Genomic DNA, 12,095 nt, shown 5'->3' with positions numbered 1-12,095 from the left:
CAAGCCTTTGGGTTTGGCATGGAATTTTTTTTTTTCTCTCTTACAGACTTAATTATCCTTTTAGTGAAGTCATAATCCTCTATTGAGTTGATACACCAAAATGTACTTACACAGTCCCCCACTGTTTGCCATTAAAATGCTTCTGATTTTCGCTAATCGATAATACTACACAGAGGATTTTATTTGTATAGCTTGTGCATTTGTCAAATGAGTTCCTTGGGGTACATCCTGTGAGTGAGATTGCAGAATCTGACCAGTGCCCAGGGTGCCTGTTGCACTGCTTCTCCTGAGGCTGTTCCAGTTCATGTTTGGTGTTTGATGTGTTTACCACATTGGGTGTAGAGTACTGTTTAAACTTTTGTTTGCTAATTTAGTAGAAGTAAGATGGTACTTCACGTTTGCTTTACTTTGCATTTCCTTGATTATTAGAAGAAATTGGCATTACCCTTGTATTTCCTAGAATGTCAGTGGTCTGCTCATACTTACTATTCTTTGCCTATTTTGGTAAATTGGCATTTGATTTTTTAAAATCAAACCAATTGAGACTTTTACAATAGTTACGAATTTTTCCATATGTTTTCAGTGTTGTGTGTTTGCCTTTTAATTTTAGATATATATTTCTAGTGCCAAATTACAAAATTTAGTTTTGTAATCAAATGTTGTTGTTGTTGTTTCGGTTGCTTCAAAGCTTAGAAAGCTATCCCCCTTCAGGAGAGGTTAAAAAATATTTAATTCTACCTTTTGTGATTTTAAATTCTTTTATTCATCTGGGTTGTGTTTGAGTATAGAGTTGCAAATTACATTTTTTAAATTGCTAATCAGTTATTTCAACCTTTTTGTTTTCTCTTCTCCTCTTTCTCAGGTATCATCCACCAGATGAAAGGCGATTATGATACTGCACTGAAACTCCATAAGACACACTTGTGCATCGCCCAGGAGCTGAGTGATTATGCAGCCCAGGGCCGTGCCTATGGGAATATGGGCAATGCCTACAATGCTCTAGGCATGTATGATCAGGCAGTCAAGTATCACCGGCAAGAACTTCAGATCTCCATGGAAGTGAATGACCGTGCCTCACAGGCCTCCACACACGGGAACCTTGCTGTGGCCTACCAGGCTCTTGGTGCCCATGACCGAGCTCTGCAGCATTACCAAAACCATCTCAACATCGCCCGGGAGCTGCGTGACATCCAGAGCGAAGCCCGTGCCCTCAGCAACCTGGGCAACTTCCACTGCTCTCGGGGGGAGTATGTCCAGGCTGCTCCCTATTATGAACAGTACCTTCGGCTTGCTCCTGACCTTCAGGACATGGAAGGAGAGGGGAAAGTCTGCCACAATCTTGGTTATGCCCATTACTGCCTTGGAAATTACCAGGAGGCAGTAAAGTACTATGAGCAAGATCTGGCACTGGCCAAAGACCTTCATGACAAATTGAGCCAAGCAAAAGCTTACTGCAACTTAGGCCTAGCATTCAAGGCCCTCCTGAATTTTAACAAAGCTGAAGAGTGTCAGAAGTACCTATTGTCCCTGGCCCAGTCCCTGAATAATTCCCAGGCTAAATTTCGAGCCCTTGGGAACCTTGGTGATATATTCATTTGTAAAAAAGATATAAATGGTGCAGTAAAATTCTATGAGCAACAGCTGGGCCTAGCTCACCATGTAAAGGACAGAAGACTGGAGGCCAGTGCATATGCAGCCCTGGGCACTGCATATCGGATGATCCAGAAACATGATAAGGCCTTGGGTTATCACACACAGGAACTGGAGGTATATCAGGAGCTGAGTGACTTGCCCGGAGAGTGCCGAGCTCACGGGCACCTGGCTGCTGTCTACATGGCCCTTGGAAAATACACAATGGCATTCAAGTGTTATGAAGAACAGTTGGATCTAGGGCAGAAACTGAAGGATCCAAGTCTAGAAGCCCAGGTCTATGGCAACATGGGCATCACAAAAATGAACATGAACGTGATGGAAGAAGCCATTGGCTACTTTGAGCAGCAGTTGGCCATGCTGCAGCAGTTAAGTGGAAATGAATCTGTGCTCGACCGGGGCCGGGCCTACGGCAACCTGGGGGATTGTTATGAGGCTCTGGGGGACTATGAGGAGGCTATCAAGTACTATGAACAGTATTTATCTGTTGCCCAGAGTCTGAATCGCATGCAAGACCAAGCCAAGGCTTACCGGGGACTAGGAAATGGACACAGGTAAAAAATACATAGTACAAATGTGGTAGACAAACCTATGCAAAGAGAAGTTGTGACTCTGTAATAGGAACCTAGTGTCCTGTCCTCATGGCAGTTTACTAACTAAAAATCATTTTCTTACATATTTCCTTTGGTTCTTCTGATGATTCTGTGAATATCGTAGGTAATATTTTTTCACTTATGGAGGCAGAAACTAAGCCCAAGATATGTCAAGCTGTAGATCATATGGCTTTAAAAGGACAGCTGAGGGTCAAATCCAGGGCTCTCTGACTCCAAATGCAGTGACTTTTTGACTATATCATAATGAGGAGGATCAAAGGTAATAGGAATGGGGCAGATGAACAAATCCATTTTAACTGATCCTTTCAGAATGCCTCACACACTATTTGAAGGTGTTTATTACTATGATGCCTGCACCTACCAATTACTTAAACCCCACTTTGTTGCTTTTAGGGCAAGCCAGGTCATAATGGTGGGAGTGAACAAACATGTTCATCATCATACTAGGCACCTTACACAGTATCTTGCTTAATTTTTATAGCAGTCCTGTATTACTCTACATTTGCTATCATCTGGTATGGGATGTGGGATTTACTATCATCCAGAAACTGAGGCTTAAGGATAGGAATTTACTTACCTCAACTGGTTTGGTCTGCTGCCAAAATCCATGTTCTTCCCACTTTTATCATGTCATCTCTTCACAGCACAAAAAGGCACACAGTCGGTCCAAGGTGCTTTTCTTCTGAATGTGGGGAACCCAAGAAAGTGCCTGTGTCTGCAGAATATATGGCCCTTCTAGATAGGCAGAGGATTAGGGCTCCTGGAGTGGAGGAATGACAAGGGTCAAACTAAATCATCACCCACAGAGTGCTCTGAGAAGCTCAGGGTGAAGGATTTATAGCCATTGTAAAGTCATTTCAAAAACATAGTCTAAGCAGTAGTGGAAATTGGGAGGCCTGAAGAACCAAACAGTTCACATGCTATCATTGTACCTATTAATATATTTTATGCTTCCTCTGGGGTGTATATCCCATTGAATCTTAAGCTCTTGGGAAGGTCACTAAGGGATGACTTTTGAATTGCTTTCCAGATTATGAAATTCCCCTGTATCTCACTCTAAGGGCACATGATAGATTTTAGCTAGAAGAGGAGTTAAGAGCTTCTATAGTAAATGACAGTGACAAATGTTTTTCATTTTCTCAGGGGCTTTAGCATGTCTGCACCTGCACAAAATAATATCATTGTTTTTCTCTCTACATCCCCACAGGGCAATGGGGAGTTTGCAGCAAGCCCTTGTGTGCTTTGAAAAGAGGCTCGTGGTTGCCCATGAGCTTGGGGAGGCCTTTAATAAAGCCCAGGCCTATGGAGAGCTGGGAAGTCTGCATAGCCAATTAGGGAATTACGAACAAGCCATTTCCTGCCTTGAACGCCAGTTGAACATTGCTAGAGAGATGAAAGACCGAGCCCTGGAGAGCGATGCAGCCTGTGGCCTGGGGGGTGTCTACCAGCAGATGGGGGAATATGACACAGCCCTGCAATACCACCAGCTCGATCTGCAGATTGCGGAGGAGACCAACAACCCCACCTGTCAGGGTCGAGCCTACGGGAACCTAGGCCTGACATACGAATCTCTGGGCACATTTGAGAGGGCAGTAGTCTATCAAGAACAGCACTTGAGCATTGCTGCACAGATGAACGACTTGGTGGCCAAGACGTTATCATATAGTAGCCTTGGAAGGACCCATCATGCCTTGCAGAACTATTCCCAGGCAGTCATGTACTTACAGGAAGGTAAGTGGAAAAAGTCCCTGTAGCCTCTTGGTCTACTCTGAGATTAAGCTCAGAGTCTACTCAGGACAGGGTATGCACAGTTTGAGTGGCCACATCTGCCTAGAAGGAAGATCTCAGAATCCTCATTATAGCTCTTCAGAACAGTAGTCCCTACTACATGTCTCTTGCTGGCTCTGTCGCCTTCCATCTTCAGTCAAAAATGCCTTGCCCAACAATCGAGATGGAAAAAAAAAATGTGCAAAATGATGTAAAAATTAAAAAAAAAAGTACTAATAAAAAAAAAGAATTAGGTCTACACAACTGAGATGGAAAAAGTCACAAAATGATGAAAAAATAAACTATTATATTAGTTAAAAAAAAAAATGCCTTGCCCAGGTTGTTTTATCTGCTAGCCAGCTGCTCATGTTGCTGATGGGAGAAACTCCCCTTGCTTTTCAGAGCCCTTTATTGAATAACTAATTCATTCTCACACATGATGAGTCAAATAAGTAGATCTCTAGGCACATAAAATGAAGAACCTGAATCAGAAAAGATACTCCTTTGTTCCAAGTCCCTGTAAAAAGAGCTTAGCTCTATCAAAACAAAGAGAAAGCCAGTTCTGGTGTAGTGTCTGAGGTCTGGTCCAGAAGCATCAGTCTAAGGGTCACATAGGCAGTTGACAAGACTGCCTTCCCAATACTTGTTACCATAGTGTTTTCTGGTTGGTGCCATGGTTGTCTTGTTCCAGGCAGTCTTGTTCCTAGAAAGTCACTACTTCTCCTTCTTTTTTGCTGTCAGGGTCCATGAGCTCAGTCCCTGGACACATCCTTCCTCACGGGGCACACGGGGGACAGCAATGTTTTACGCTCCACCTCTTAACACTGGGACAGGACTTTCTACCTTTGAAAGCCCCCTCACATGGCCTGGGAGGGTAAAATGGCAGGTGTTATGTTCTTGGTTCTTTGTCTATAGGACTTATTTAGTTGGGTTTAATTCTCACAGTAATCTTGCTTGAAGGGTACATCTCTTGATTCCCATCTTCAACTAAGTGACCTAAGGCTTAGAGAATTACAGTGGCTTGATCCTGACTACGTGGTCAGTCAGTGGGAGAATGGGGCTCAGCCTAGGTTTTCTGATCCTAAGTATCACATGAGATTCTGGATTTTCTAACCTCACAAGAACAGAGCAGAGATGTAACAATCATGTCCCCTTCACTTCTGAAGCCCAACTGGAAGCCAGGAGAAAGGGAGACAGGAAGCAAAATGGAGAAAGGGCTAGAGGCTGATGGTCGACTTTCTTCGTTTGCACAGCTCAGGATTGCTCTAGACTGCAAGAGAGAGACTGAAGGCCACTGCCCTGGCCTTATTGGGCCCCTGCTCATTGGAAACTCTGCCCTAGTGCATTAAATATGAGAGCGGGCTCTTTGTTTCCTCAAACTTGACTGTGGTAAAATTCTAACAGATTCTGGGTGGTTTTAGTTAATTTGTGAAACTATTAAATTCCATGAAGCAGCTGCTTTGCCTGAGACATTGTAACATAATTCTTTATTAATGGGAAACTTAATTTCATTTTATCTTGTAGTTTTAAGTCTTGGAGACATCTAAAATCTTACTGTGTCATCGCCACAATGTTTGTTTCATGTTTGTGTCCCACCAGAGCTCCTAGCTTGCCTTGTGGGCCAAATCAGATGCCCCCTGTCCTGCACACTGAGTGGGGAAAAGTGCAGGACCCCTGGGAGGCTCTTTCTAAAAGCTCTAAGTTGGCTTTTTTACAATGAGTGGGAAATCAGCTTGCTGCTCATTCTACTGACTTTTAGAGGGACCTAGTATAATAGGACCTCACAAGGGGCCTGATCTGAGTCTTTTTAACAAGTTCTCCCAGTGATTTGTATTGGCAACCTAGAGCAATACACGACTGGTTTTGAGTTATGTGACCAGTTCCTGGCATGCCAGGCTTCAGGAAGGCTGGATTGGGTGTGTCTTGTTCCTAAGAGGCACAGACAGTCTGGCAAGACTGATAATGAGTCTGCCCAATGGGCTTTTAGCTCTTTGTTCCCACAGGCCAGTGAGCACCCTACATGTTGTGGGTCCAGCAGGAAATAAAACAAAGTCCCTGGTCCCACAGACGATACCTTCTAAGGGGGGCTTATCTCAACTAACTTTACCTCTAACTCATAGATCCAGACCAAACAGGGATAGATATATTGAAGACTGACTGCAGTTAGCTTGCTAGTATCAACCAAAAACCCTTCCCTCACTTGTTTCTCTTATATGAAGTATTTTAAAATATTAATAACTTGCAACTATTATTTTTGTAACCCAGTGACATGATTTAAGCTTAAAATGCTACTTCTGACTTTTCTGTATTATGTACATTTTGAGAGGCATAGTGTTTTATGAGCTTGAACCTGAGAATCGATTTTATTAGTCTCTTATTTGACTCAGTTCCTTTTCAAAAGTGTGAAATTGCATGGGCACAGCATGCTAAGAGGCAGGCTTCCATCCACCTTGAATTAGATTAAGAAAAATTAGACCATCCTTTGTATGCACAGTTGTGGTGTAGGAGTCTTCATTCACGCTGTTTTCTACACAAGCTGCTCCTATATACAGAGAGCTAGATAATGAAAGCATAGTGATGCAGAGAACTACTTACTGGCCAATACAGTAAGTGATTGCCCTCATACTTGGCTGCCACAAAACCCTGGAGGTTGCTGGTGCCCCGAAATCCAGAAGCTTGCTGTGGGTAAGTGACCCAAACTGCAGGTGCCTATCTGAAGGCATTAGAATGAAGAGAGTCTCATTTAAGACTTTCGACTCATAATAGCACTTCTTTGGCAACCCCACTGAGGTACATCAAAGTCTCAGCCTTAAAGAAAACACAGATTGGGAGTGAAATGTGTCAGCGGCATCAGTATCAGCAGGCAATGGTGGGCAGTGTGAACATCCTCCTGTCAGGAGAGCAACATATATGTCTCCCATTAATGCAGATAGAATGCTGTGCATGTGAGATCAGAAAGAGTATTAGCTTGGCTTCTGTGCTGGACCATATAGCCATTAGGAAAAGCTTTTGCTAGCCGAAGAATTGGGTTAGATAAATTTATAGTCCAGTTTTTTCATTTGCAAAGCTAGGGATTTCACCTTTGGGAGGACAGCCAGGTTAGGTTTCATTTGTCTCAGTGTTTCTGTCTGCCCTGAAAACCTGTCTCCTGATACTCATCACCTGAACTCTTGCTGGGGCAGCTTGGAGTGTCTTAAAAGGTCACTACCAACATAGAATTTGAAGAGGATGCTTATTCTGCCTTGGCTGATTCTACTCTTGCCCTTCATTTTATCTAACTGTGCTAACATTCTATTTATATACCTGAAGCTGAATTAACCTCTAGAACTCTATGTGTTCTGAAAATTCTGTGTTCTTAAAATTTCTCTGATTTCAGGTTTAAGGTTAGCTGAACAACTGGGACGAAGAGAAGATGAAGCCAAAATACGCCATGGTCTTGGCCTTTCTCTTTGGGCTAGTGGGAATCTGGAGGAGGCCCAACACCAGGTGAGCAGAAGATCCCTGTCCCAAGTAGATTTTGTTTCCAGAAGCATGTTGTCTTCCATTACCTAGTAGTGATGTCATTTACAAAAGACAGCAGCTTTTACCTTTGGATTGATACACATGTCAACTTGTCTCAGCCAGCAAGTGTTGACCCATAGTAAAGATTCTTGCTCTCTTAAATGTTAGATTCCTTAATAATTTCTTTAGAATTCTTTGTTATGTACTATGTTCCTCACTAAGCCTTAATATGAGTGTATATATACTTTGTCATAGACTGAATTTAATGATTGAGTTCATATCTGAATTTAACATCTTTGTAGGTGTCTAGATGTATCAGGAAGTCCCTCTCCTCCATGCCACACACTTCACCTGTTTACTGCACATAGTTGCAGAGAAGTCCCTGTTGTGCTGGCTGTGGAGATCGGAGAGTTCCTAGAGTTATGGCTTCCTCCCTTTGGTTGGAGGAGCTGTGAGTTGCCTTTTCAAATCACAGCCTCAAGTGTGTAGGCCACACGAAGTAGGTCACGTGGAGGGCTTTGTGTGAAGCAGCGGGGCCATGAGCAGGGCAGAGCTACTACCGGGTGCTCACAGGAATTGAGGGCGCAGCAGGACTGAATTTGTGCCGTAGTTTCCTGGAATGTTGTGGTTTTACACTTTTTAAACTATTAAAGGTGGGATTGGAGCATGCCTGCGGCAAATTATAGACACTTGATAAGAAGAGAGGGGTTTTGTTTTAATCAAAATCAGCACTGCTTTAATTGTGATTTGCGGCTTATTTGTTTTCTAATTTTCAGACTATAACCCTGATTTACAAAATTAACTCTCTAATGTCCTGAGTTTAAAAATTAAAATTTGTGACACAGAATTTACAATTTCCTAAGTATTTTTACTCACTGAATTTATTCCTCAAATAATCCTGTGAGGTAGAATATTAGCCTTCCCCTTTATAGAGGAGATAGTGAGACTGTAGCTTGCCATTCATTAAATCAGTGCAGAGTTGAGAATACATCCTTCTCTCCCAGTTTCTCAGTCTTAGAATTCTATTTTTAAAATGTAAGTGAACTTAAAATTGTTAATGTATTTTCATAATTTATGTATCAGGGGAAAAAGTCTGGACTCACTGATGGAGAAACCATGGCAGCAGGGAACTGTGTCTCTGTAGGAATGTCCAGTGGCTAGATCTGAGGATGTGCAATAACAGGGTGTGACTTCTAAAGAGCTGGTCCAGTGAAGATCTGACCCTGGCACATTGCTGTGGAGAGCAATGTTTAATTGCCCGCTGTGGCACTGAAGTACCTTCAAAAAGCTATGCTTCTGTGAGAGTGACTGCCTTTGTCTCATTTCTCCCCCGCCTTGTCTTTTCCCAATCTCCCTTCACTACTATGTTTTTTTTTTTAATTTAAAATTTGTGTGATTTTAAAAATTAAAATCTTACTCCTATCCTCCCATACCATGAAACACAGAGGGTGGTGATTAGAGGCTTTTGCTTATTTTAATAAAAAATAAGCTCTTGGTTGAATTAATATTTGATTTTTTTACTATTTCACATTTTATAAACTCATGACCCCTGTGTTTTAGATCAAGAAATGCTTACATAAACTATAACTTATTGGGATTGTCTCATGCCTTTACATGTCCACAGAGACCTACCTGGAAATAAAGATTCAATCTTTAAAAAAGTTTTTAGCAAGGGGATTGAAACTGAGATGGAAAAATGAGCAAAATGATGTAAAAATAAGCTACTATATATATTTAAAAAAAGTTTTTAGGTTGTGAACTAAGATGTGAGCAAATTTGTCTCTGGTCAGGAAAGAGCTGGGTAGTGATTTTGGGGAAACAAATAAACAATCTTTCTCCTTTACTTGCAGCTCTACAGAGCATCAGCCTTGTTTGAAACGATCCGACATGAGGCGCAACTAAGCACAGACTACAAACTCTCCCTCTTTGACCTACAGACATCATCCTATCAGGCCTTGCAGCGGGTACTTGTCAGTCTAGGTGAGGAAAGCTGGGTGTGTGTTCCCACGTGTCTAAGTTCTTTAGCCATCACTGATGAAATATATTCAGCTGCTAACCGTTTCATTATTCAGCTAATACTTGTACAATACCTGGTATGTGGCAAATGCAGCCTTAGGTATTAACAAGCAGGCCTGTTTCTCGACCTCAAGAAGCCCTTGGTCTGTCAAGAGACAGAAATCTATGCCTAGAGTCCTGGCATTATTGGCACTAGGGTAGAAGAATCCCAAATGCCATGGAAACAAAGCAGCTTGGCAGGCTGACCCAGGAACCAGAGAAGCTGCCCTGGAAGTAGGAATGCTTAAACCAAGTGTTTCCCAAGGTCACCTTTCACTATTAATACGGATGGAAGGGGAGAAAGGAGAGAAAACCTGAGAAGATCCCTGGGCCCTTCCTGATTTTCTCTGCCACGTATCTTTTGATTTTGCTATAAGTAAATGTTCTGTAAATGTTACCAACTCTCTGGGTCTAACATCTAGACTGTGACATTGTCAGCGCCATTCTTCCAGGCCAGAGTGCATTTCTCCTCACTTAGGCCTCAGCTGTTCCAACTCCCCGTCCTTTGCCACTTCTCAGGCCTGTCTATCTCCCCAGACCACACTCCCCAACAGAACTTTGTTTGAGGAGCTATTCATTGGAGCTAACAATGTCTTTGAAGTTGAGTGTCGAGGCCTTTTTAATAACCCGTCCTTTGCTATTTGTGTATGAATGCTCAAACTTCCCCTTGAAAAAATGTACCATAAATGTGTTCATTGCCAGGGATTACAATTTATTATCTATTATAATTACAGTGTTAAGTCTGTCTAGCACTTTGGGGCCGATATTCCAGTATACACAAAAATCATCCCTGCTGTTCCAGTTAATAACTTAATAGAGTAAAAGAAGACATTTGCATATACACACATAAATCCCCACTTTGTACTGATACTCAAACCACAGGAAGAAAAACATCCTTGAAATGCTGTTGGAGCTGCAACATCTGGTCGTCTGCCTCTGTCTCTTTGGACCCTAGCTCTAGCAACTCTTCAGTATTTATGCTTTCTGATGCAAGAAAATCTTCTGTATTATACTCTTTCAGCATTTCTGCATAATCCTTTTTGAAAGCATTTTGCTTTGTACTTTTTGTGCCTTTATATTTGCTTATTAGCTTTCAGGCCAGATGACAAACTAGTTTTTTTTAGCAAAAAGGGGATTAGAAATTATACTCAAAAGTGGAAAACTTTAAAAAAAAAAAAAAAAAAGATCATTTTCTAAAAGCTAGAGACCTAGTGGTTTAAATCCTTGATGCAGGGGCCCTAGAAGAGAGAGAAGACGAGGACATCTGTGGGAACCCAGAATTGAAGGAGACATGCCCTCTGACAATAATAGGACCGCCAGTTAATACGTGTGGAGGTTAGAGAGTGCCTGCCAGTTGCAGTGCTCAGTTAATCAGTTAAGCAGCTGATACCTGCTTTCAGAAAAACCTGTTACTAGTATCCTTTTCTTATTTGAGGTAAAGTCTAATGATGACAAAAGACAATCCCAGCAGAGGAACCAGCATATGTAAGACATAGGAGTATAATTGGGGGGAAATGTAGCCATGGGATTGGACAATGTGATCCATGGTGGTGCTGCATCAAGGAAAAATACAAAGATGACCAGGAACCATGCCCTGAAGTACTCATCTGCCAATGCCAAGTCAGAATCAGAGATGAGCTGGGAAGTGATTAGCTAGAGCTGAGTGAAGGAAAGCAGAAGCCAAGAGAATGGGGGAGCCACTTAGGGTGTGGAGCAGAAAATGGACAGGGTTGAGGGTGAATGCGCTCTTGTGGTATGGCTGCAAGACTGGGGAAGGGGAAGGTCTAATGGCTTAAGGTAGCATGAAATCTACAAATGTGGGGTTTATAACATGGAAACCACCTATCACCTGAAGCAAGAGATTAAATTTGAAACTGTGACTAAACCTCTGCAGCACATCTGAGTACAGTCAGGGGGGTTTCTGCCAAGGATCTCTGTGCCTGACACCCTCTCTGAGTAAGCACACTTTTCATGGACTCCTCTGTTTATCTCTGTGTTTTCTAGGTCATCATGATGAAGCGCTGGCTGTGGCAGAAAGAGGACGGACAAGGGCTTTTGCTGACCTTCTGGTAGAACGACAGACAGGACAACAGGACTCTGACCCATACTCCCCAGTCACCATAGATCAGATCTTAGAGATGGTTAATGGCCAAAGAGGACTAATACTTTACTATTCCCTGGCCGCAGGCTACCTATACAGCTGGCTGCTTGCTCCTGGGGCAGGTAAGATCTTTTTCCATGGAAAGAGTGAAATTAAGACGTTAGACTGACTGTAAGTGGAAGAGGTGCATTACCATAGCCCAGACTAAGGAGCTGATACCTGCTTTCAGCAAAACCTCAGCCACAGCAGTCTCCGATGGTAGGGCACATGATTAATAAGACAGCCCCGCTTTCTTATTCCCCCCCAGAATTTCTGCTCCACACTGGTAAATGTGAAAACATGTATCAAGGAAGACTAAGGACAGGAGGATTAATTTCCCTAGCAGCCCTATTTTAGGAAACTGTTGT

At 42.5% G+C, this 12,095-nt stretch overlaps 1 protein-coding gene across 1 annotated transcript in view; it reads left to right on the top strand.

Moving 5' to 3' along the window:
- The window catches only part of TTC28 (tetratricopeptide repeat domain 28), a 538,163-nt gene that overhangs the window by 439,740 nt on the left and 86,328 nt on the right, over positions 1-12,095 (top strand). Inside the window, exons 7-11 of the mRNA XM_004690666.2 lie at positions 863-2,204; positions 3,472-3,995; positions 7,408-7,517; positions 9,383-9,512; positions 11,592-11,810. Of these exons, the coding sequence (XP_004690723.1) occupies positions 863-2,204; positions 3,472-3,995; positions 7,408-7,517; positions 9,383-9,512; positions 11,592-11,810 (2,325 nt within the window). The remainder of the gene's footprint in view (positions 1-862; positions 2,205-3,471; positions 3,996-7,407; positions 7,518-9,382; positions 9,513-11,591; positions 11,811-12,095) is intronic.

The sequence above is a fragment of the Condylura cristata genome, unplaced genomic scaffold, assembly GCF_000260355.1.
Source record: "Condylura cristata isolate star-nosed mole 26May11 unplaced genomic scaffold, ConCri1.0 scaffold00029, whole genome shotgun sequence".
Lineage (NCBI taxonomy): Eukaryota > Metazoa > Chordata > Mammalia > Eulipotyphla > Talpidae > Condylura > Condylura cristata.
This window is presented reverse-complemented; position numbering and strand designations above follow the sequence as displayed.